The sequence below is a fragment of the Girardinichthys multiradiatus genome, chromosome 13, assembly GCF_021462225.1.
Source record: "Girardinichthys multiradiatus isolate DD_20200921_A chromosome 13, DD_fGirMul_XY1, whole genome shotgun sequence".
Lineage (NCBI taxonomy): Eukaryota > Metazoa > Chordata > Actinopteri > Cyprinodontiformes > Goodeidae > Girardinichthys > Girardinichthys multiradiatus.
This window is the reverse complement of record NC_061806.1, coordinates 2,939,055-2,966,233: the sequence shown is the minus strand read 5'-3', so window position 1 is coordinate 2,966,233 and position 27,179 is coordinate 2,939,055. Positions and strand designations below refer to the sequence as shown.

Below are 27,179 nucleotides of genomic sequence, written 5' to 3'. Positions count from 1 at the left end.
TGTAAGAGTAGAGGCCAAATGGTGATGACTTGCCACTGTGTTGAGGTTCTACTGTGCAGTGGGCTGGACCCACCACAGGCTGTCCTAGGAAGAAACCCAGGAGTAACAGCAGGGTCGTTTCTAGCTTTGTGGGGACCCTATGCAAGATGCTGTATAGGGGGCTCTAGTTTTACTAACTATAATGACGAGATTCCAGATCCATTCGATGGTCCACAAACATGGCACAATGTGTTGCACTTAACAGGCAAAACAGGCTACAGTCATGAAAAGGTCTCATATTAAAATAAAAAATATTACACTTAGCCAATAAGATAATGGAAGCAAAACAACTAACTTCAATATGACATAAAATAATAACAAATAAGTAAAACAAACACTGAGTGTTTTTACAAAATTGCTTTACATTTTTAAAGCAAAAATACAACTATAGTCTTGAGGGTCCATGGAGGCATATATGGGTCACTTTTACATGTCTGATTTGGGATGACGGAGCAGCAAGACAACTGCTCCATGAGTATCAGTTTCAATTTAGGTTTGAAGCTGATTATAAACTGTAGACCAGTGTCTAAATTGTTTTGATTGGCCAAGTAAAACCAGAGTTAGGCTAAATTAATTAAACCATATCTTTTTTTCGGGATATTGTCATGCTTATTGCAAGGAGAAATGGTAATAACCAACTGTTCTGTGAACTGTGAATGTGCTTGGAAACATAAAAACAATACTACTACGTATTAAAACAACACGAGACCCCTTTGCTATTGGTGGAAATCTGACATATTCTACCAATAAGAATGGGCAGTATTATGTTGCTGAGAGATGGAGGAAAGTTGCGGAAGTAAGCGGTGCGAAGCAGAGTGGTGCACAGTAGAAGGAAAAACAAAGAGATGTTGACAGCTAGTTTTGATACTTCGGGGATTAGGGACATTACGTTTGGAAGTTAAATGTAGTTTAGTGGTTTTTATTTTGTATGTAAGGAATGATGCGACGAGGAATGATGCAGGAGATCCAAGCAGAGGAATGGGCGGCGCTTCCCAGCTGCAAGGTCCCGATCACCACTGGGTCAGGCAGATCAACTGATCATGCTCCTGTGGCCATTTCCTCCCACAGATGCTGTCCTAAACACCAACAAAGCCAGACTGTAATGCAAACGCTCCCTCCTTGACAAAAAATAGTACGTTACGCCATTAAAGTTCCAGCCCAGTGATGTGCCCCTCTGTTTAATGGTAGTCAGAAACTGTTTTTTGGAGTGGCACCAATAATTTGTGTGCGGTTTTGTTGTGAACCCCTTGAGCCTTTTGTAAATAACTGTAAATAGTTGTTCAGACATTGATGAATGCAGTGCCAGCATTATAATTTATTTGGCACAAATACATATTTGTATTTGCCCTGCAATTGCCCTGAGATGAACTGGCACCCTGTCCATGGTGTACCCTGCTTCTCGCCCATACACTGCTGGAGATAGGAACCAGCTCCCCCGTGACCCACTATGGAATAAGCGGTATAGAAGATGAATGAATGAATGAACATATTTTTTGGAATCTTGTTATGACCCTTGATGTTTTGTAAGTAATTTTATACAAATGAATGAGAAGTTGCCTTCATTTTCCCATAACTAAGGTTATATAACTGTGCTGTTTGCTATATTTGTACATAGGTTTTAGAGATTTACAGTGTATGTTTACATTTTAGATTATAAAAATGATTTGTTAAACATGTTTGTGGGTTTCAACTTGGATTTTATGCTTATGTGGGACCTAAGGTACAACATGCAGTTACAGTATGTTCAAATACAAATGATAAATTTAAATTCACACAGTTGACGTTGTGCTGAAAAAAATTATACCACACAAGGCAATGGTAATGGTTTTTACTGGAAATACAGGGGTGAAATTAGTCATAAACGACCATATAAACCCTTGACCCCAGAGGGTTAAATTAAAACTGCATGTAATCTCAAAGTAGACAGACGACATCAATGAAACAGGAACTTGTATTGGTCTGGCCTTCAGCCATTCAGATTATATGTCTAGGTGCATGTGAGTATCAACTGGCACTAAGGAAGAGAAACCCCTCTAAAGCACCCAACTTGCCAGGTAGACATCAGCCTGGAGGGGACCCCCACCAGAGTCTGGCCAAGAACCTGCAACTCACTGTTGGCCTGACACATCCCTGAGATCTATAGACCATCAGCCAGAAATCCATGATGCTGCCATGTAGGCAGAACCCCACACAAACAACACCACGCCAAGAGGGGTGAACCCTATGCGTGACCCTCCCCTGCAACACCAGACTCCCCAAGTTAATTCTCACACCATCAGTCCCCACTGAGACAGTGTAGGCGCAGTGACAGAAGCAAAAGAGAGCCATGCTGTGCCCCTTGTGTCCAGCTCCATTATCTTCAACCCTGGTATATGCATTTGGCATTGTTCGTTCGTTCGTCGTCTTCCGCTTATCCGGGACCGGGTCGCGGGGGCAGCAGACTCAGCAGACGTCCCTCTCTCCAGACACCTCCTCCAGCTCGTCCGGGGGGAGCCCAAGGCGTTCCCAGGCCAGCCGAGAGACATAGTCCCTCCAGCGTGTCCTGGGCCGTCCCCTGGGCCTCCTCCCGGTGGGACGTGCCTGGAACACCTTCTGAGGAAGGCGTCCAGGAGGCATCCGGTATAGATGCCCGAGCCACCTCAACTGGCTCCTCTCGATGTGGAGGAGCAGCGGCTCTACTCCGAGCCCCTCCCAGATGGCCGAGCTCCTCACCCTATCTCTAAGGGAGTGCCCGGCCACCCTACGGAGGAAGCTCATTTCAGCCGCTTGTATCCGTGATCTCGTTCTTTCGGTCATGACCCAAAGTTCATGGCCATAGGTGAGGGTAGGAACGTAGACCGACCGGTAAAATTGAGAGCTTTGCTTTTCGGCTCAGCTCTCTCTTCACCACAACGGACCGGCACAGCGCCCCCATTACTGTGGCAGCCGCACCGATCCATCTGTCAATCTCCCGCTCCATTCTTCCCTCACTCGTGAACAAGACCCCGAGATACTTAAACTCATTCATTTGTTCATTTGGCATTGTTATAATTTAAAATGCTTTTTATGAATGCAGATGTGTATGTCTAAGGTACAATAAAACGGATGTACTGGAGACCTTTCTGCTTGCTGCTAGCAGAGTATCCCCCACCACAGCTCTATTTGTCTGTATTGCAATTGAGTTGAGATGCTGGATGGGGGCAGGAAGAGCAGGGGAAGAGCACTGTAAGTTTAAATAATTTCCATGTCCACATGTGTGACATCACCAAGCAGGCAGGGTGATGGGTAGACTGGGACTATGTACTCTTTGGAAAGTCATAGATGGGTGAGCAGTGCCGTAGTATAGCCAGTCATTAGGTAAACGTCCCATGCAGGTTGGACATGTGTTAGTTTGGGACCCAGTTGGACTATCTTTGGTCCTGTAAAGTGTGTTCTGCGTAAGACTGTATATTGTATATTATTCATCACTTTGTGAGTTTAAGGTTCCGCGGTTCTATCAATACAAAATAGTCTGCTAAAAAAAAAATTATATGAAATCTTTCCCATCAAATATATCTTCTATTTACCTCTTCCATACTCTATGTTGAGAAGTTAAAAACACTTGTATTTTGCAACATGAACAGATTGTTTTAAATAGGTGTTCGTCTGCATGGAAAAATTGAAAATCTGTTCTTTTCTTTTTCAGACAATGTTTTGTGTTATATTAGTAGTTCCAAATCCATAAATATTTTTACTTTAACTTTTACTACCAGACATTCAATTAATATCTTTTGAGTCTAGGATATTGGTGTAGCTCTTGTCTGGTAATGTGGTGGTACTGTGGGAACATGTTTGCTGGAATGTTAGCTTCTGTCATTTTCCCATGTTGACTATCTAAAGTTGTCTTCTACAGATTGTTACTCCTGAAAAAAGAACACAATGGTTAATATTTTAAATTTCATCCACTATTTGGTTAGGTTTTATTGGCTGGTTTTACCTGTACTGAATAGTTGCTTAGTAACGCTCTAGCATGGTTTTACCAAAGCATAACTCTCAACAGATCTCGACCTCCACTCCTCCCTTCCTCCCATCCCTAGATAAATGAAAAAAGTGGCCAAGCCGAAGACCAATAGAAAATACATTCGGTTATTGCTTAGATACATGATGCCAGGACAGATGTTGCCTTTAATGTACATGATTGAAGAGTTGTCAGCTGAAAAAGAGTGTTTCTTTATTAAAGAGGAAAGTTGCGTGCTTTAAAAGTGACCACAATTACAAACATAGTCTAAATGGACTGTTCTTTCTAGGAAAAAAGGCAAGTCGAGGGGAGCAGGAACATTTTTTAAATGTGTTTATGCTGTCTGAAGTTGGTCTGAAGTACATGCGTCTTTAGATCATGGTTGGTTTTTATGGGCAGAACTGTTACAGCTTTAATCTTATCTGCATGGCTATATTGACTGACTGGTATAACCTATAAGCTTTAAGAATTAGTGCTGTAATCCCAAACCTCTATTCTTCGGGTCAATGCAATGAATGGAAATGTGCTATATTTAAACAGAAATGTATTAGTTGCAAACATACACAGTAGGAGACATACAGACAGAAGTGTAGAAATATGACTTCTAAACATTCTTGTATATACCTGTACATGGGAAGAAAATCCAGAAACTAACTTGAAGAAAAAAGTCAGATTCTGATGCAAACCACAGCAGTTGATGTGTGAAAGAAATGAAAACTAAATCTTAAGATCTGAAACTCAATAACCTCCTGTTACCACATGCTGCTGGGGTTGGATGAACACATATTAGGATCAACCACTAGATGTCGCTGTACACATACAAAACCATATAGCAACAGCCTCAAGGCCTGTCAAAGGTTGATACCATATTAAGAAATGATTACAAATTGCACCTGAAATAAACACAGAAACAAGTGCATCCTAAGCTTGGTTAAATAATGAGACTCCACTCATTCAGTTGCCTTTTTCCAATTAAATTCAGTTTTGTAGGTAAAATGGCAAGGATGGATGAAACAGGGTCTTCTAGTGTATGTGGAGGACAGACTGACTCTTGGTTCTTTGTTCTGTTTGGCAGGTTCCCAGATGTCTGAAGAGGCATTGAGGATGTCATCTTGGCCTTGAAGCCCACCAGTATGTCAGGTAAGACCCTTATGCCCTCACAGCAGCACATGACCACACGAGACACACAAACAATTAATAACAGTAGCATAACTTTTAGATCTATTCTAAGCAGAAAACTGATGATTCCATATTTAATGGAATATTCTATTATCTCATGAAACTTGAAGAAATGACTTTAAAACCCTTAGAGCAGTGGTCCCTAACCCTAACGCCAGGTCCTGGATGTTTCAGATGTGCCCCAGCTCCAGCACACCTGATTCAAATGACTGCATTACCTCCTTAGCATGCCAGCAGGTTCTGTAGAAAGCTGCTATTGACCTATTCATCTAAGTGGGAAACAGTGAAAACATGCAGGACAGAGGGCCCTAGGAACCACAGTGGGGACCACTGTTTTACAGCATCCAGCCAAACAAGATGTTCTGCTCTCATTTATCTGGTCTATATTTGGGTAGTCAAAACATTTAAACCCATTAAAATCCACTTGACAAAAGATGATTTTGCTCTCTGTTAAAGAAGCAAAACCCCTGAAAGTTGAAGCCATGTTGCCTTCAGTGCTCTGCTGCACATCTTCTGCTGCTGTAACTTGCCATTAAAGTTTTGAATTTGTCCTTTAAATCTCCTGAAGAGATGTTAAATTATCTGTTTTTGCTCACAGCAACTGAATTAGGAATATTAGATTTTTAAATACTGATTTTATTCATTCAAATCAGTCTGTCTGCTTTGGTTTCAGGTTATTTGTTAGAAGTCTCCTTATGTAACAAGTCATTAGCAGAGATCAAGGTCAGTTTCAACTCAGATTGAATAAAGTTTCTGATATTTTAACTCTTAAAATCCTCATTTAATATATGGTATTATATATATGTCTATATACATAATAAAACATAAATTGTCATTTATATTGGAAGTTACACCTGTAGTAAACGTTTAAACAAAGTTTAAAGTATTATTTTGAAACTTTCCAATTAAACTGAAAGTTTAGCTCAAACTCTGCTTAAAAAACCTACTAAACACAAATGTTTTAAATCTTCACTCATTCATCTGAGAAAATACTACAAGCTACTAAAGCAGAATCTCCTTACAGTCCTAAAAAATCAGCCTGTCCACGCTGAACCTCGCTGTGTGCAGGACATATGGGCTGCAGCAGCGTGCTAACAGCTTGTCCATTTAGATTCAACAGGCAGTAGAGTATGTGCCATTAGGTGCATTTAGTCAGTAGAGATAATGTACAAGGTAAATTGGTCGTCACGTGTGGATTTAGCCGTCCCACTAAACACCTTTGATCCGGCACATATGTTATCGAACTAAACAGACACAAGCTCACGTGTATCGCACGAGGAAATGAACCCAATCCCCTCGCTTACTGTTACACCCTGAAACCAATAACAACACAGTCACTCAACTAATACCTGTGATGCTGCTGTTTTTACCATACAAATTTAGCACCTGTTGTGCCACCATGCATCCTTAGTGTTTCTGATTGAATATGAAAGCAGAGCAGCTGCTCCCTGTTTGTCTGTACCTGTTTTACTGAGCTCTAGTCTCTTTTTGTAAAGTGCCTCTCCCCATCTGTTTTAGAGCCTGCAGAAAAATGCTCCCCCCGCTGGAAAGATGAGGCTGTTCAAAATGGTAATATTTATCCTCCCTCTTCTCTCTGTCTGTCTGAGTGAGCTTCAGAGTATTTGGGCAAAAATGTTGAACTTTGAGAAAAAACTGAAGGAGTGCTTCAGTTTTCATCATTTCCTTACTTCCTTACTTTTCTTCAAGTCTTGATTGTTGCTCTCACAGTGGTTTTCATTGTCTTTAGCTTGAAGGGAGAACCAAGTGAGTCTATTTTTTTCACCATTACACAACATACATTTCCATTCATTAAGTAATCATGTCGCCAGGATAAGTTTATATGAACGTTATATGTCAGTAACAGGAGTTCAAACGAATTAAAGACAATTTGTCATTAATAGTTGCTGTGAGAAGAAGAAACGACGAGAAGAAGAAATTCCATTTATTCATTCTCATTTTTTAACAACTTGTCGTTTAACATTCAACTTTTCATTTTCTAATACGTATGTGGTTCATGTGATTTGGGAAGAACCAGCCAGACTTCCATTACCCGAGTTGCCCCCTCTTTGCTATTCCAGGAGGACACTAAAGCGTTCCCAAGCCAATCGAGAGGCATTATCTTCCTGGCGTGTGCTGGGTGTCCCCGCAGCCTCCTCCTGGTTGAACCTGTCTGAAACACTTCGCCTGGATGATGTCCAGGACATATCCTGGTCAGATGTCCCATTCACCTTGACACTAGCCCTTTTAGTGCGAAAGGTCTGTGCTCTGAGTCCCTCGAATGAGTGAGCTCCTTACTGCATCCCCCAGTGTAAACACAGACTGTCTTAAAAGCAAGCTCATTTGAGCCGCTTGGATCCATGACCTTGTTCTTATAGTTACCATCAGATGGGGTTTGATTGTCTGTTTTGTAATGTGCTGGGACTTTCTGACACTGAAAAACAAGCCCAGACACACCGGTTGGCTTGGTTTACTAATATATGATCAAATCAGTTCACTTTGCTGTAGTTTAGAAGCATCGTACATCTGTTTCTGACAATTACAATTTTCCAATTCAAGCCTAATTATCTTTATACGCTTCATACATTTTTCTCTAAAATGTTTTGCACCTTTTTATGATGCATTAACTGCCTCCATATCATAATTCGGCCTCTGCCATGTGTTATAGTTTGATCCCAAAGCTCTGAGTGTAGTTTATTGTGCTACTTTATTCCCCCACTGCAGATAGCCCAAGTTCATCATGATCCTTATGCTACTGAAAGACTGTGTGTTTTCAGGTCCAATGAATTTACTTTCTGGTACTTTCTTGAATAAAACCGTCTATTTTATTCTGATATTCTTAGATCAATGGACTTTCCGAAAGAGCTTAAACTGTGTGACTAAAACCAGATTGGACGGAGATTCATTCTGATCATTTTCTAACAGAATCTCTGCTGCTAACTATCTGTTCAATTTCTTCAGCTGATCCAGAGTTGGGTTGTGGGTGTGACAGATCCATGTGGGTGACCCAGACATTATGTGTTTCTCTCCAGGTACCCCTGGGATGTTTTCTACCTGTTCTGGCACCAAACGATTTAAAGTAATTCTTTATTATCTAGTCATGGTCCAGTCCAAGGAAATATAATTATGTGACTCCAATAAGCGACATCAGCCAGCAGGAAGTCCCTCAGAGGGATTTAGCTTTAATCAGGAGTCATAATCTGTCATATCTCATAAAAGTCAACAAGACCATCTGGATTTTAGAACCACATTAAATAGAAATAGTAGGTAATGTAAGGTCTGGCTATTTAACTCTATTATAATTTTTTTAAGTAAACTACAAAGAGAAAACTGATGATGATGGTTTGTAGACATGGACAAGAAATAGGAAGGACAGTAAATCTGTAGAATGATCCCAAAGAGACGTTACTTTAGTTTACTGTATACTATTCAGAACAGCTAATGTGGTCAGGTCAATTCAGTCTGTTCAGTCCAAACCCAGGAGTCAGGTTTATGGCCAGTAGAAAACCACAGTGGAAAAGGTTTGGAGGCAGCTTTACATCCTGCTGTCTTAGTTTACGATGCTGAAAGAGGAAAAAAAGAAGTTAGGAATCTGGTGCTTTTCCCTGAGACGAACATGACTAAACATTCTCTATGAACACCTTCAATCAGTCTGGAGAATTTCTCCAAATCAGAACCGGATGGATCGACTAACAGGTTAGACAAGGTCTCAGGTGTCTAGCTGTGAATTTATATCAGAACTACTATTGTATGTTTTCTGCTGTAATTTCATTTTATTGCTGTTATGTAATCAAATTTAAAAAGAATTTAAAAAAACAGTCGGTGGAGAGCACGCAAGACAAATAAATCTTATTGAGCCATTTTGATTTAAATTAACAAGTTAAATATGTTTAGACTTTTACAACAAATGTCATCTCGAAGCTCTTTACAAAACAAGCAGTTTATATGCAGAAATACATAATGAATTCAGTCCAATCAAACAGATCGATTCCAAGCCAATGACATCCATTCCTATTTGATCCTAGTTATCAAACAATGCAAATAGTTTTCTATCTAAGGAAAGCCAGCAGATTCCATCAACTGACTTGCAGTATTCACTCCATGAGCATGTAAGGACAGTAGAGAGGAAAACTCCCCGTTAACAGAAAGAAACCTCCTGCAGAACCAGAACCTGTCCTGGTCTGGAAGTACTTTCTGTTTTTCTGCACATGAAGCGGCAAAATTACACTGCATGGTGATGAGAAATAGAAATTGTGTTGACAACACTGTTCAGATGTCTGTTGGTCTGCACATGTTGCTGAATAGTTTAATGTACAGGTCAATAACAATAATAATAATAATAATAATAGTTCTGCTGGACGTTTCTTCCTGTTAAAGGGGAGTTTTCCTTTCTACTGTCTAATGCTCATACTGAGCATGCATGTAGTGACATTATGAGGCGATCAAATTAAATTATTAGAATAAATAAATTATACACCTGAATGGAAATCCAGTACAACCGTGATAGGGATACCATTGTTAACATTTTCAGACTTTAGATTTAACAAGGCGATTGTAGGTTTGTAGTTAGTACTTATATGTACTTATAAGTACTTATATATGTAGTGCTTTCTGTGCACATGATCAGATGATTTTCTGCAGATATAGCATATAAAGGGGGGGGGGAGTCACTAAAATAAAAGAGACAAACTCTAGAAGCACTTAAATTTGGTAACTCTTTGGCTCTGGAACAGGGTGAATATTAAAACAAATGGCTTTAATTACAGTGTGCCAGTCTTCAATATTCAATATGAACGGACAGCCTACAGACGGGTGAGCTGCATAATGAGTCGGCATCATTTCACCTTTAAAGTTTATCCTGCTAATAGATCAGCTTTTCCAGAGCATGTGTTTAAATTGTCTCTCCAACACTGGTTGTTTCGTTAAAGTAATAAATGAATAATAGAACAGTCATGTAGTAGTAGGAGTACTGTAGATGTTTGGTTTTCTTTTTTGTGACAGAGTCATCTTCTCAGTGAACCAGAGCTGCTCTGAAGCAGATCCTGTAAGAGCCATCAGAGGAAGCTGATGAGAACAGAGTTGTTTGAAAGAAATCCATGTATTGGGAAGTTGCGGATAATCTGCTCCCACTTCAACCTTCAACCCTGAGCTTACCCTTAACTTTACTGGGACAGGTTCAACTAATGTAGCCTCCTCAGGTAATACGGAGTAGCCGGGGACATCTGGCACGGGGCATCGTGTTAATTGAGGGCCCCTGGGTAGAAGAGATGCCTCGCATCCAAATATTGTTCATGACCGGCTTTGAACCCCTGAGTCGCAAAGTGATCAATCAGGGAGGGAATATATTTGTGTAAAAGCCTTCTGCTGAGCCACTGCAGCTAGACACCACTGACTGGGAAGCGTTGGTCCTGTCTGCAAGGCAGCAAAAATCGTTCGAAAACAGTCATGAACGAGTACGTCTATTGTTACCTGAAACAAAAAGGCCGCAGTGCTTCCTTCAACTGTTTGGCAGAAATACTTGGAGTCAGCTGCCGGAGGGTTATCCAGGTGTTTACTCAGCCAGGACAACATGCAGTATTCATGTGGAAATAGATCTCCAGCACTTTTTCATTAGAGCATATTGGGAAAACAGACGTGATGCAGATATCAGTGAGTCTGGCAGCCGAGGTAAGTCTATAACCTTCTAGACAAAAAGAACTTTTTATTATTTGTTTAAATTAAATTTGAAAATCTCAAACTGAATCATTTTCATTGTATTTATTTGTTGTATTATATTAAGAAACCATCTTTTTACATTAAATAAACATCATGACTCTCCTTTAGATGAGAATTTCTTCTGTATTAAAGAAAAAAAACTCCATTTAATCAGATAATTTTAATCCTTTATAATCCTAAAATAATATCCAAAGAAAATTTTAAATACAAATGCTATGAATAAGTTTTGTTTTTTATACATACATTATCTTATCAGGTATGAAGCAGCTTTTTATTAATCATTACTTTTTGTTACCCGCACCAACATACATGAGATATTATCATCCTCAGTCTGACAAACATTCAGCTAAATTATTTCCATTTAAATAAAAATGTGAAATTAAAAAAAAGTTAATGTGAGCAAAGGCAGACCTGAAAACCACCGTAAGGTGCAGCCAGATCAGACAACAGATTGTTTCAGTATTGACTTGCCTAAACTCTGTCTGATGGATGCTTAACAGTTTGTCGACAGTTGTTAAGGAAACTGCAAACAAGATTAGGCCCAGTCAAGGACATCACCTCATCAAAAAGTTAAACTGGTATCAGGCCCTCTTTGCAAGCAGATTTGCCTCATAGGACCTGTCTCTTACAAGCTGTTGCATGTTGATTGAATCCAAATGTGACACACTGACACTTGTTGCATTAGCCCAGCCTTAACCCCATGCTAAGTCTTTCTAACATATTCATGTTGACTTACTACTTAAATGAAACATTAATCAAGCACTGACTCTAATTTCCTTAGTTTGGGTGTGTTTCTTAAGTGCTCTGTCTAAATGTCCACAAGGCCGATATTACTGTAAGACTAACAATGTAATGATATATATATGAGTAACTCAAATCTTTTAACATTTTTTGTTTAGTAAATTTAAGATTTGTGTGTCTCATATCTGAAACAAACACAAGTCAACAGCAAGTTAATATTATGGAACACAGTATATCTGACAGCTCTAACATACATGATCAATGATGCTATAACACTTACTAATATAAAACACATTTTCAGAATGGTGGGGACATTTTCAATAAAAATAAATCAAACGTTAGTTCAGTTGGTCTGTATATAAAAGTGCAGAGACAATTAAAAGTTTGTTTTTAAATGAGCAGCTTAACAAAATTCAAACAAATCTGGAATTCAGAGTCAAACAAAAACTATAACAGAAAGTTTGGAGGCAAGGACACAAACGTTTGCTAGTGTAAATGTACTGAGAAACGTCCGTCTCAGATGGACATGGTGGACATTTGATCTGTGGTCAGATGTAGAAAAATGACAACAACTATAGATTGTTGAGCAACTACAACCACTACAGCAGTACTTAGAATGCTCAGTTGCAAATAAATTGTTCGCTGACTTTGGAAAAGCTATGCAGACTTTAGTCTATTCTCACTTGGACTACTATAACTGTTTTCCAGTTATTAGTTTGGTCCAGATGTTTGGAAAGCTACACTCACCTCGGAACCGCCATGTTTTGTCTCCATACCAGCTCCGTCTTGGTTTTAAAAGTCTTTTAAAGGTTTTATTAGACTTTCTAAGGTAGTCTGTAATATTACTACTACATTACTGTTGTACCAGTTAACACTGAATTCCACTAAAAACACTGCCTTGTTAAATATGCTCAGTGGACTGTAAGTAATTAATAGAAGATTCTCCATAAGATCTTCCAATTCTTAAACTCTACCTACAGAACTCAGGCACAACAAATCTCTATTTTTATTCCCCACCTTAAAACCTTGTGGTCCAGCTTTTGGCAACGAGATGTAGAGCCCATAGGCCTGCATTGCCTTATTGTGTCTTGTAAAACACTTTGTGCCTTTCTTTAGAAAAGAAGCACCTTGTAATATTTTAGCAGGGATCTAACCCAGTCTAAAACATGCCTCCTTCACAACCTTTTGTTTGAGTTTCTCATTAACTTTCTAAATCTAATCAAGTAAATGAGTGAATTCCATCTATGTTTCTGTACAATGTACTGTTTTTTTTTAAATCGTGTATTACGTAGTGATGAATAATTAAATTTACAACCAAAAGTACAATGGTTAAAATTTCTACTAAACTAATATGGCTGCACACTATGAGGACAACATGATATTGTCATATTGTTATATAAAATATATGATGATTAGCCCACATTTACCTCACGCTTCTCTGTCTTCGCCATCATCACTCACTCTGCATTGCATTCAAACCGTCCTTTGTGACTTTGAAATTGCACCATTTGATATTGCTATGACAGCTGCAGTTCATTTGTTCAGTTGTATAAATAATGAACAAGTGTTGCAATTATCAGTGATTTTGATGTTAAGTCACAGCTACCAGCATGACAGGTAAAGCAATATTAGTGAGGATGGCGACAGATGTACCTTCTATAAGAGTGCCAGTAGGTTGTCTAAAAGCCAAATTATTTGAACACCATAATGGTGGAATTGGGTTGGTCTTTTTGCCGTGTCATAATTTCATGCTTTTGCAGTTTTTTTTTTTTTTAAACAACCGTTTTAGGTAATAAAAAAGGAACTTTCTGCTACAGAACATGCTTCGATTCGTACCTGCGATGACAACAGATGATTTAAACCCGTTTTCTATCATTACCTTCACAAAGAATCATACAGTTAAATTCAACTGTGTGTAATATTTTAGTCTTGTTAATAATCATATCCATAATTCATCAAAATGCTCAACTACCAGTGGAAGAAAAACATGTTATGATATTGGCTTAGCTAGTTTATGAGCTGTGCTATCTCCTTAGTAGCTAGCTAGTTTATTTTTCATCAGTAGTGATGGAAACTCATTTAGCTTGTTGCTAATCTGTCTTATAACACAAAGTTGTCTGAAGAGGTGTCATAGATGGGGCTCCAGTAGAAATAAAGTCAACTCTGGTAGTTATGGAGGTCTGAATGTTCTGGTTCCCCTGCTGAGGCTTACATACACAGTTCAATTCTGAGCACCAGCCTGGTTCAGCGCACGGTTTTCAGATTAGGAACTACAACCAGTCTGTTTGTTCAAAGTATCTGATACTCTGAGCAGTTCAGCTATAGCTGCACACAATCCATACAGACAAAAGGGTTGAGTATTGTCAAGGACATGAGAACAGATTTCTATTTTTCATTAGCATTGCTTCATAAAAGGCCCTCACACTTTCCCTGTTTTATCTGGATCTATTTTGTTGATTATTTTGTGTGTACAATGCCTTAAAACCTAACTGCAGTAAGTAGTGTTATACCTCCCATCTGACTTAAATCTGTCAGTCAAAGGTATTTTGGTTTTAAAACAGAATTTCAGTTGAAAAATAACCTTGCATGTTTGCCTGAAGAGCAAATGATGTTAAATCCAAACTTCTGGGAAAAAAAACATGTATGTGACAAGATTGTTTGCTTTTTGAGGTCAGACATTTGGAATCAAAAACATTGTAAGAGCTGGGTTTTACACAGAGGGTTCAAATGGATCCAGACTTGTCCCGATGAATCCAGGTTTTTATAATGAGGCAGGTATCATATTTTTTCTGAACTCTTCACTCATATTAGCCTGCTAGATACTGACTCACCTCACAGTGTCTTGCTACAGGTCATTTTCTGATTTTACTCCATCGGGTGTTCCGGCCTGTCTCATCGGACTAACGTGCTCCCAGTTTGTTCCAAGATAACCAGAGACTTGTTGCTTTTAGTGAAGGGTTGTCTCAACCATTCACATAGTTTATCACAATATAAGACCGTTTATTACAGTTACCAGTTAAAATGTGTCTCTCTAACTGCCAAGAAATAATATTTTTTTGACATTTAAATGAGAGAAAGTGCTAGTGGTGGGATTGGTTTGCTAGTGTCCCCTAAAAGTGAGTGCATGTATACGTAACTGAGACATATCCTGGCTGTGTCCGCTGGGTGTGTACGTGGACAATATATCCAGGGTCCTACCCTGCCACATGAATACTGTGAGTCAGATTTGAATGTTGACCTATTGTGTAATTTTGGCTGCTGGGATGGATTGAATATGTGTTGCAGTAGGACCCAAACCAAGTGTTTTACATTAGTAACGTCTTACGTAGGACCTGATGCAAAATTCTGTTTAAATAGTGTTTCATTTAAATAAATGAAAAATAAAACCTCTCATAGTTTAAACAATCAGTTTGCCTTTTATCAACTTAGCTGAGAGAATGAAGTGGTTTTCACTCATCTAAACATGTTCATTTACTTGTTTCTAATCAGTCAACTAACTAAAGGTTCACCGAGTTTGCTGAAGTAATAGTCACACACTTTCACACAACAGCTGCTTCCTGTATATACTGTGATTGACCAGTATATACAGGAAGCTGGTAACCCATCACATAACGCCAACATCAGGCTCATCTCAGACTTGCTGTAATTATGCAGCATATGTGTCTACTGCCAAACTGCCTTTTGTACTCCACAGTTAGTGAGATTAAAAAGCCAGCACTGCTCTGCTGCTTGTTGCTTCAACACAAGCCAACGCATTCAAGACGCCTTAAGCATCATATATCTGGACCCATACTCACTTTGTCAAGCTTTTTTTCTCAAGGTTTAAAGCTGCATTACTGGATTATCGGTGCCTGTGCTGATCATGATATCACTAGGAATTAAAAGGTGTCCAAAAGTTAATCAGAACAAGAATAATATATTTTTGTTGTTAGATGTGGTACATTTACAGTGAACTATACTCACAGACAGTAACAGTATTTTAGTGTAGTCCTGCCTCAAATGTATGGGTGTAAATATGTTAGTCATTTACTGGTTAATCTTAAGCATCAACCATTAATAACAGACATTGTTTTTTTTACTTAATGCTCTTGATGATTAACAAACTCACAGAAATACAGGAGGCTTATCTCCTCAAGCGTTTTTCATGTTTCCATGTTATTCTTTTCTCTCACACTGAAACTGTTTACCTGAATCATCTTGCAGACAGAAAATAGAAGCATCTTATCTTTAAACAGCTATTTATGTGAAAATTTCAGACTAGAATGTATAACATGAGCTTTTTACATAAAACAGAAGATGCTAGTATTGCTACTGCAACTGAAGTACTTTACCACATTGATTATGACAGTTACTTCAAAGATGGCAATAACATTTAGTGTTATGTTGATTTTAATACTTCCACTTTTGCAAGATATTGAGGAAATATTCACAAAATTTACAACCAGTGTCTGAGTAAGTTATTGGACAGACAATATGATCTTTCAGTAGTAAGGACACACCTATAGAAGGCTGGCATCGGCTGGTTAGTCAGGCTACCGGCTCAGGTAGCCAGCTGCTAAACAGCTTGCAAACTATAGTTTTAAAACAGTGTTGCCTTAACATGAGCACTACTTTTGTTTCCATCCCCTTTCTAAGTTTTTTTACAGTCCTAACTTAATTTGTCTCTGTTGTAAGCAAGGCAAAACTGGAGTAGTCCTTTCGCAGCCAGCTGATCAGCAGTGTGAAGCAACCGGTGAAAGAGGGACAGTGCTGTGTCGATCATTTTTAGACCCCTTTTTTAGTGGTTTTGAAGCATTCGTTGTTTAAAATTTTGGGAAACCTTGATGCCGATAATCGAACTATGCCTTATTATATCTCATATCCAACAGGAGCATGTTAGCAAAAACTGGAGCAGGACGATAGCAGCTTAATGTTTACTGTGCTCAATCTAGTACAAAACATATCTTATTTAGGACCAACTAAATAAGCCTGTCTTAGCAATGATCTAAACCATACATTTTACAAATCCTGTACTTGCAAAAAGGAACAGACCAATACCAACAGTTTTCTAGTGCTGAAAACCACCAGATATTTCTGTGGTGATTTTTATCAGAAAATGTTCTGCTATTGTGGTCTTTAAAACACAGTGTGATCGAAAACACTTTATTACTGGTGAACCAGAAAGGTGCTGTCAGTCAGCTCACTTCACCTCTGCTGCACAGCTTCTGATACAGGAACTCATTTTTTCTCACAGTAACAGGGACCTATTTCAACTGCTTTTCTATACCAGGACCAGCAGCTGCTGTAGGATGAATGTTTCTACTTGTTACTGTTAGCTTCAATGTTTTTTTGTGCTCAGTTGTTTTTTTTTTTCTCTCTTAGGAGTCGTTAAGGTAACGAAAGTGATAATTGACAATAGCTGAAAATCAAGCAATAAAATGGATAAAGTAAATATAACATATCAGTGTTTTTGGTTCTGTTTTCTGCAGTATTATCTAAGGTCTTTAGGAAAGTGTTAGTGTCTGAATCTTCTTGATTATGCCTTAGAAACTTTAAAGCTGAATCTCAATAAAAAGGCTTCATCGTATTAAGACTTATCCCCTCATTATTGAACAGGAAGCCTGATCAATATGGCTGAGTATAGCCTGTGTTCAGACTAAGCATATTATCTGAAATGGACCGTGGCCTCAGTATGTTGCTTATATGCTGTCAATTCGAATTAAACAATGTTATTCTCTCAAAAATGTATTACTACAAGAAATGTCACATGCTTGGTGTTTTTGTTTAGAATAAATTGCACTGCATGTATGTGTATGTACATATATATATATATATATATATATATATATATATATACACACACACGTGTGTGTTGTGTGTATGGATAGATTACTCCTCCATGACGGCATTACGGAGTTGGTGGATGCTAGAGACCTTGTGCTCCTACACCTCGCCACAGATGTTCTGTAGGGTTTAGGTCTGGAGACATACTTGGCCAGTCCAGCACCTTTACCCTCAATCTCTTTATCAAGGCAGTGGTGATGTTGGAGGTGCGTTTGGGGTCGTTATCAGGTTGGAATACTGCACTGCTGTTCAATTTCTAAGGGTAGGGGATCACGTTCTGCTTCAGTATATAACAGTAAATGTTGGCATTCATGGTTCCCCCAATGACCTGTACCTTCTCACAGCCGGCAGCACTCATGCAGCCCCAAACTGTGACACCCCCACCACCATGCTTGACTGGAGGCAAGACTAGTATGAGAGAGTGTCAGAGTAATAACACATATGAGTCACTTGACACCAGGGAGGGAAAATGGCTGATTGGGCACAATTTGGACATTATTACTAAGGGCTGTTGCCAGTGGTTTCCACATTAATGGTTGTGTGTTGATTTATTTTGAAGGCTCGGAAAATTTACAAGGTTATGCAAGCTGTACACTGATTACTTTACATTGTATCAAGATGTCATATCTTCAGTGCTGTCTGATGAAAAAATATAATGAAATATTTAAAAACATTTAAGGGGTGTACTCACTTTGTGAGATACTGTATACATGCACACTGTTTGTATAAATCTATTAATATTAGGATATTACATCAGGCCAATAAAACATCTATAATATAGAAATGTGGGTTTAATAAGAAGAATTAAGACAGTATCTGCAAGTTATTATCGAAAGGTACTTTTAATATGACAAACAAGCCTCATTCTAATTCATTAAACATTACTGTGTGTGTGTGTATGTACATATATATATATATATATATACACACACACCAGTTAAGTGTAATAGACACATGAAAATTGTCTGGACCATTCTCATGAATAACTAAAAAACTGAGGTGTGAATTATGTGTAAACCACCAGGCTGTGTTGCTTTTTAACAGATAAACAGTAGTTCAAGTTAAAAAGGTTCCTTTTTTTTCTTATGTTTGAGTCTTCATCACATCATGTCCTGTGTCTGTCTGGAGCTGTTTTTCACTCTGGTTCCTTATGGTACAGCGCCCACTGTAGGTGAGGCACACAAAGATCCTAATCTGTGCCATTGCCAGTGGAAGTGGCACATTAAGGATTTGCGGAGTGTCAGATTAGAGCCCTACGTCGTCATAAATCTCTGCTTCCCAATTTGGCCGGGTGGTGGCGGGTGGGGCTGTTGCTAGGTGTAGTCTGTGGTCTGTGGATTTGCTGGATCAAAGGTTTGAGCCTCTTCCTGATGCAACTTCATGATTTTTTTGGAGGCTAGGACCAGATATTTCATTTATTCAGCCTAACTTATTGATCCTGCTTGGTTTTTAACTTTTGAGTAGATTTCCGTCTGTTTTATGCCCTGTTGTGGATCTTCATGATGAACTTCTGCATACCAGACGTGTATGAGATGCCTCACACAGGGGTCAGGGGCTACACTGTTCAGAGTGGTGGGGAGCCTTGCATGTACCCAGGCGAGGGACCCGGCTTTGGACACTATGAGCCCCAGCCCTTGCATCACCCGCCCTGCATGGAGCAGGCTTGGCCCCCCAGCCAGCACTACTCCTGCTCGTATGCTGCTGGCCCTTCCTCCTTTAAGAATGAGTTCTGCAACATGGAGGTCCCTCTTAGCCACTTCCACCACCAACCTGAGTATTTTCCTGAGATTAAACCTGACTATTCACATCTGCAGTGGATGCAAGGGGCCCACAGGAAAGGTATGGCATCTGGAATGTTGTTGCTGGCACCTTCTTGATCAAAATGCTTTATATCACTGGAGTTAAATGCTGCACGCACACATTAATTAAAGTAGCTGAGGATATATGAGACATTTCTCCTAATTTCATATATATATATATGGCCTCTGTATTGATTGATGCTGAGGCAACAGAAGGCTGATGTTCGATTATTTTTTTGTCTTTTAATAAACCCCCAAATAGATATTGATCAGTTTGTCCACATTCGATCCTGAGGACTACCGGTGCTTCAAGCACTGATCCCATTAGGATCAGCACCAAAGACGGAGCAAGGTGTTAACTAAGTTAGCCCAGGTGATTAATTAGAAGGAAAAAACTTATCTGGGCCTGGAATTCTACGAAACCACACATTTTTTTAAAGATTTTTTGTTTTTTCTTAGTTTTTTTGAAAGTACGCAAGACAGAAAGTGGGGTGGAGAGAGTGGCCTCCAGGGTCGGGACTTGAATCCGGGACAGCTGCGTCAACGACTGAAGCCTCCTTATATGGGTCGTGCCCTCTACCCATAAACCCATAATCACACACTTCACATGACATTTTACTCCCACATGTTAGAAACTGACAAAAATGAGTAATAGGGTGTGCATGTGTTTGTGTGTAATCAAATATATATTAAACAATTGTTTAAAACATGGCTACATTTTCATAGCATCAATTGTTTTTGTGTTTAGCAGCAAAGCAGCAATACTAAAACTGAAAAAGGGGTGCTACGTTTGACATTGACAACATTATCCTGACCTGTCTTAGGAGATGGCAGCAGGATTAGGGACACCAAGCACTAACTGGATAACTTTGACCACCTTGAGGAAAACTGCAGCTTATCTTTTTGTTGCCATCATCTTACATTCAACCAATCACAGTACTTTAATATTGTGATTCATGGACATACTTTAGTGGGGTTTTAGAACATGTCATAATAAGGCTAAATCCCATGATCATCTATGAACAATATTATTCCTTTTTATCTCTGTTTTGTTTCAGTTTTCCAGCCTCATCACTGTAAAAATATCTGCTGCCATTGTAGACATTGAAGATGGGCCACAAAATCTTAGCTTGATTCTGGAGAACGGAATTTTAATATGAAAAAGTCGCCGGAATGCTTTATTCCAACTATAAATGCCCGTTAATTTGAAGTTATTGTTTCTGTGCTTAAATGTTACAATGGTGATATGAAAACATGAACTGTTCTGTGTTTGTCTCTGCAGGTTACATACCAAGTTACCTGGACAAGGATGAGCTGTGTGTAGTGTGCGGGGACAAAGCCACCGGCTATCACTATCGCTGCATCACATGCGAAGGTTGCAAGGTAGTGTGATCAGGGCGTCCTATATTTCTGTTCTGCAGCAGTACCTTTCTCTGTTCCAGCACTGATCATGCAGCCGGTTCCTCTGCAGGGGTTCTTCAGGAGGACCATTCAGAAAAACCTCAACCCGACCTACGCCTGCAAGTACGAGGGGAAGTGTGTCATCGACAAGGTGACCAGAAACCAGTGCCAAGAATGTCGCTTCAAGAAGTGCATTGCAGTAGGAATGGCAACAGACTGTGAGTACATTAACTGTACTCCTACTGTTTTTGTTTGCCTGAATGTTTATGTTGGTGTGTTGGTTGTGTGTGTGTGTGTGTGTGTGTGTGTGGTGTGTGTGTGTGTGTGTGTGTGTGTGTGTGTGTTCTTATACTTGTTGCTGAGTGAGAACCAATTTTTGTATTTTTATTGCAAAGTAAGGAAATTTTAACAAAGGGAGGACATTTTCCTGGTCCTCACTTTTTCAAATTCCGTTCTTGGGACAGGGGTTAGGTTTAGGACTAGGGTATGAATTGAGTTATTGTTAGGGTTAGGGTTAGGTATTAACTGGTTAGGGTTAGGGTTAGTGTTAGGGTCAGGGTTAGGCACTAAAAATCAAGGAAAATGAATGGAAGTCAATGGAAGTAACTGAAAAGTCCTCATAAAGATAGTAAAACACAGATATATGTGTGTGTGTGTGTGTGTGTGTTAATGCCTATTATGACCCTAAGGTTTTAAATCCGTTTAAAACCCAGGGGATGACTGATAATCTGTACACTAAAACCTTTGTTTTAAATAATCTGCAGAAACTGGACATATGACATCATATAACATTTATCACATATCCTGAGTGTCTTTTAATCAAACAATTATGGCCACCCAGCCATAATGTTACATGTTGTGTTTATTTAATAGAAACCATTGCCCCATTACATTACTATATTTAACACTAGTAACACTAGTATTGTTTAACTTAGTATTTTATATTGAAATAATTAAGCATGATGAGCATTTCCCTCATTGCAATAGAGAACACAATCCACACAGACTGATGTTTTCAAGCCTAGACTTCTGCTCATTAGATCCAACACATTTTTATAGCAACAGAGAAATAAAATACAACTTACTGAACAACATGTATTTATTTCACAGACATAACAATAAGGTTAAAAAGTCCAAGCATGATTCATCTATAAAGATAAAATTTCCACTGGTTGCAAATGTAGAGAGACATGCTTAAACTTGGTTGTGATTTTTAGTTTTTTTATACATTTTACTATATAAAAAAAAAAATGAAAGGTTGAAGTCTGATCCCTTTGAAACCTGTTGAGTCATCAACCTCTCTCCTCTTCCTGTCCGCTCACATCCTTCCCGCTTTTTCCTCCTTGGGCTGCCGCCTCTCCTCTTTTGCTCCAGTGGTGCTGGATGACAGCAAGAGGCTGGCCAAGCGGAAGCTGATCGAGGAGAACCGGGAGCGCCGGCGAAAGGAGGAAATGCAGAAAACAGTGTGGGACCGACTGGAGCCATCACAGGAGGAGTGGGAGCTCATCCGTTTGGTGACGGAGGCCCACATGTCCACGAATGCACAGGGCAACCACTGGAAGCAGAAGCGGAAATTCCTGGTGAGACACCTTCCTCCACCCTCCTTGTCTCCCTCCTCACCACAGCCGTCATTGCATTGATTTACTCTGCCTCATCCTCAGACCCCCCCACCCTACCCCACCCCACCCCGAACCCCCTGAGCCCCCTCCCGATCCCTCTCCCCTGACCTGTTGTAGCCCTGTTCCTCCCACTTCCTCCACAGCCACTGTTCCACTGTTCCCTATGTTAATATGTCCATGTGTTGTTTTTGTATCTCCTTGTAGAGGAGGTGAGGAGAGTTAGCTGGACGAAGGAGAAAAGTGTTCCTGAACGCAGCGGCACTTATTTTACATCTTACTTTTGTCATGTTTTCTGTCTCTCCGAGCAACAATCTTTAACCGCTGCTACTAATCACTTGATTTTTCTTTTAAAGTGCTTTTTTGTTTTTTTCTCTTTAGCAGTTTTTGATTCTATGCTTCAAAACTGTTTCTGTTGTTTTTCTTTAACAAATTTGCTTTTTTTCTGTTTAATCTAATGATTCTGTTCAGATTAAGTCTGTCAGATGTGAATTTAGTCCTGAGTTTCTATGGCAGGATTTAAAATAAGTTGTATATTTAGCCCAGTTATGGGCTTTTCCACGGTTCTTCTTGAGTGTAATTAATTTAACTGAACTGTTGAATATTTTATGTAAACATGTGGAAACTTTGACCAATAATTGGCATCATGATTGTGAATCTTTTTAAAATGAGGATCCTGGATTTAAAAGAAAAAATCCCAATACAGAAACTCACGGAAATTGTTCATTTCATCGCCTGTTTTCTGTCTGCTCACCTTTCACCTGTCCTCAGTTTAACTTGTTTTCTTCTTAGTTGACTTGACGCGGGTTCTTCATTGAAACTTCACGATTCCTGTTGATTATCCAACAGGTCGAGGAAGCAATGCTTCTTAATGAAATAACATGTAATTTATTCTATACTTCTGACCAGAGTGCAGCAGGGGTGAAGGATACTAAGGTAAGAACCTGCACCTATGACTAATACAAATTATGGCAGGTCTCCTCAACATCAACACAGGAATTTCATAGTAATTTTAATAAAAAAATATTTTACCTGTCTTCTTTTCTCTAGCCTGAGGATTGTGGTCAAGCCTCCATGGTCAGTGCAGCTGAGGAAAACAAAGTGGATATTGAAGCCTTCAGTCAGTTTACAAAAATTATCACCCCTGCCATAACCCGAGTGGTGGACTTTGCCAAAAAACTGCCTATGTTCTGTGAGGTAGGTGTTAGACTCATATAATCTGCTTCTAATCACGACAGCAGCTTAAACATTGGTCAAAATTAATTAGAGCAGTAAGAAAATGCTGGCACCCTCCTATAAAAATAATTTGGAAACTTTTCTTCCCTAATCAATGTCAAAGTTATGCAATAAAAATGTGATTTGAGATTTACAGCAAACCAATTGTGTTCTTCCTAAAAATCACCAACATGTTTGGAAACCAGAAAACAAAGCTAGAAACAAATTCTAAAAAGGTTCAACTAAGTGGAACATCAAGACAGTTTGCTACATTTTTAAAATTCAGTATGAAAACGTGAAATACTAAAACTGATTAAAATAATGCATTATTGAGAGAAAGTTAAGCAATATCAATGTTGGGGGACAAAAGTATTAAAAAAGCTGATCATTTTTTGGTCAATTTGATTTTTTTAAATAATTCTTTCTAAAATTATCAAAAATACAAAAAAAGACAAATATCAAAAAAGTTTTAGAACCACTTTCTCATTTTCTGGTTTTCTTTATGTTTATGTTTATTTACATTGTACATAGACTCTCGTTAAAGCCATCTAAACAGTGAATGAACACATATGGAATTATGTAGCAAACAAAAAACTGTAAAATAACTTTAAATATGTTATATTTTAGATTTCTTAAAGTAGCCGCCCTTTGCTGTAATGACTGACCTTTGGCCGTCTCCCAATGAACCTCTGGGAAGTTCTTTCAAGACTTTTTGGAAACCCTTTCAGGTGACCACCTCATGAAGCTCATGGAGAGAATGCCAAGAGAACAAAGCAAAGGGTGGCTATTTTGAAGAATCTAAAATATAAAAATGTTTAGAGATATTTCACACATTTTGTTCACTTCTTTATTCCAGGTGTGTTCATTCACAGGTTTGTTGTCTGTGGTGAGAATCTACAATGTAAATACTCATGAAAATAAAGAGTATCTCAGAAAGCGTATTTAAAACTTTTGACTGGTAGTGTGATTAAAAAAAATTTTAATAAACAATTAAAAAAGGGGATGCCAAACATAATACACCAGAATAAAAATACATCATGTTGTAGTTTTTATAAAAATAAAAAGAAATTTGATCTTGTAATCTAGATGAAAAGATATGCAGACTAGAAAGACGTATTATGCTTCTTTATCATTTGCAGTTCCTAATAGTTAAGTTTTAGTCTTTGTTTGTCAAGTCCTTAGCATCACAACACCATTAGCACTGTTAGCATTGAGCTGCTTTTCTGTGCTAGCATTCAGTAGAAACATCAGGGCAGTATTCTGTTTAGAAATGTTAACAGTTTTCTACTTCAGTATGATTTTCAGCGGTAATGGGTGCAAACACTAACAACACATGAATGTTCTGCCTATCTGACTGTTCCCAGCTGCCTTGCGAAGACCAGATCATCCTGCTGAAAGGCTGCTGCATGGAGATCATGTCACTGCGAGCGGCCGTGCGTTATGATCCAGAGAGTGAAACCCTCACGCTCAACGGTGAAATGGCGGTAACTCGAGGTCAGCTTAAAAACGGAGGACTTGGCGTAGTTTCGGATGCCATCTTTGACCTTGGTGTGTCGTTGGCCTCCTTCAACCTGGATGACTCTGAGGTGGCTCTCCTACAGGCTGTTATCCTTCTTTCATCTGGTAAGCTGGATGAAAACCATTAAAAGTGAAACAGATTTGCATAAACAACCCAGATCTCGGCTCCTTGCCCCATATTTTTATTCCTGACCAACATGGATGGGTTTTATTTCTGTGCTGAATTGTTAAACTTGATTGGTTGAAAGGAGCAGATTAATTTAATAAATAATAAATTTCTGTAAACTTTGACAGATTTCTTGATTTCATTGAGTTATTTTGCATGGTCCATCCATAAACTCTGATGATCCTACTATCAGCACTCCTACAGGGGTTGGACAATGAAACTAAAACACCTGGTTTTAGACCACAAAAATTTATTAGTATGGTGTAGGGCCTCCTTTTGTGGCCAATACAGCGTCAATTCGTCTTGGGAATGACATATACAAGTCCTGCACAGTGGTCAGAGGGATTTTAAGCCATTCTTCTTGCAGGATAGTGGCCAGATCACTACGTGATACTGGTGGAGGAAAACGTTTCCTGACTCGCTCCTCCAAAACACCCCAAAGTGGCTCAATAATATTTAGATCTGGTGACTGTGCAGGCCATGGGAGATGTTCAACTTCACTTTCATGTTCATCAAACCAATCTTTCACCAGTCTTGCTGTGTGTATTGGTGCATTGTCATCCTGATACACGGCACCGCCTTCATGATACAATGTTTGAACCACTGGATGCACATGGTCCTCAAGAATGGTTCGGTAGTCCTTGGCAGTGATGCGCCCATCTAGCACAAGTATTGGGCCAAGGGAATGCCATGATAAGGCAGCCCAAACCATCACTGATCCACCCCCATGCTTCACTCTGGGCATGCAACAGTCTGGGTGGTACGCTTCTTTGGGGCTTCTCCACACCGTAACTCTCCTGGATGTGGGGAAAACAGTAAAGGTGGACTCATCAGAGAACAATACATGTTTCACATTGTTCACAGCCCAAGATTTGCACTCCTTGCACCATTGAAACCGTCGTTTGGCATTGGCATGAGTGACCAAAGGTTTGGCTATAGCAGCCCGGCCGTGTATATTGACCCTGTGGAGCTCCTGACGGACAGTTCTGGTGGAAACAGGAGAGTTGAGGTGCACATTTAATTCTGCCGTGATTTGGGCAGCCGTGGTTTTATGTTTTTTGGATACAATCCGGGTTAGCACCTGAACATCCCTTTCAGACAGCTTCCTCTTGCGTCCACAGTTAATCCTGTTGGATGTGGTTCGTCCTTCTTGGTGGTATGCTGACATTACCCTGGATACCGTGGCTCTTGATACATCACAAAGACTTGCTGTCTTGGTCACAGATGCGCCAGCAAGACATGCACCAACAATTTGTCCTCTTTTGAACTCTGGTATGTCACCCATAATGTTGTGTGCATTTCAATATTTTGAGCAAAACTGTGCTCTTACCCTGCTAATTGAACCTTCACACTCTGCTCTTACTGGTGCAATGTGCAATCAATGAAGACTGGCTACCAGGCTGGTCCAATTTAGCCATGAAACCTCCCACACTAAAATGACAGGTGTTTCAGTTTCATTGTCCAACCCCTGTAGCTCTCCTTCTGATACTTGCTTTGTTGTCGGCCCAGTTTGAGTGAATAGTTGGCTTTGACATGAAATCTATATTAAACAATCAATTAATTAGCATAATCAATGTGAGGAGCTTTGTCCAGCAAGCTTGGGTCTGGCTCTGTGTGGTGTGCTGCACTGCTCCTCAATGAAGATCAATACTGCTCTGCTGTGGCTTATATGCAGAAAAGACCCGGGGCCAACCTACCCTTCTGTTCTGCTCTCTGGTACACTCACTGTTAGCATTGAATGTGGGACACATCATAGTTTATGTGTATTCATTATAATTGAATATTACCAAGAGCTCCAACATAAAGACAGCATTGAGTATTTAATAGCAATCGAAAGCAGTGGAATGTTGTTATGACATTAAATCGGGACGTTTCTTATGTGAGTTATGAAGTCAACATTTAATGCAGATATTGTGATGCAATCTTTAATCCAGGGTTTGGGTTTATCACTACCAGTGCACAACACATGCACAGAAAAACAAGGTCACTTCAAG

The 27,179-nt window shown here is 39.3% G+C and overlaps 1 protein-coding gene across 8 annotated transcripts in view; it reads left to right on the top strand.

Annotated features, from left to right (window-relative positions):
* The window catches only part of thrb (thyroid hormone receptor beta), a 140,341-nt gene that overhangs the window by 105,551 nt on the left and 7,611 nt on the right, over nt 1–27,179 (top strand). For 3 of the 8 annotated variants that reach the window (XM_047383510.1, XM_047383509.1, XM_047383511.1), the window contains 8 exons: nt 5,091–5,155; nt 6,713–6,763; nt 20,552–20,652; nt 20,741–20,888; nt 22,045–22,250; nt 23,136–23,222; nt 23,337–23,483; nt 24,866–25,124. In XM_047383510.1, coding sequence (XP_047239466.1) covers nt 5,149–5,155; nt 6,713–6,763; nt 20,552–20,652; nt 20,741–20,888; nt 22,045–22,250; nt 23,136–23,222; nt 23,337–23,483; nt 24,866–25,124 — 1,006 coding nt within the window. In that variant the 5' untranslated portion in view covers nt 5,091–5,148. Of the gene's footprint in view, nt 1–5,090; nt 5,156–6,712; nt 6,764–18,833; nt 19,310–20,551; nt 20,653–20,740; nt 20,889–22,044; nt 22,251–23,135; nt 23,223–23,336; nt 23,484–24,865; nt 25,125–27,179 lie in introns of those variants that run through there. The other 5 variants (XM_047383512.1, XM_047383514.1, XM_047383506.1 and 2 more) reach the window with 5 other exon arrangements.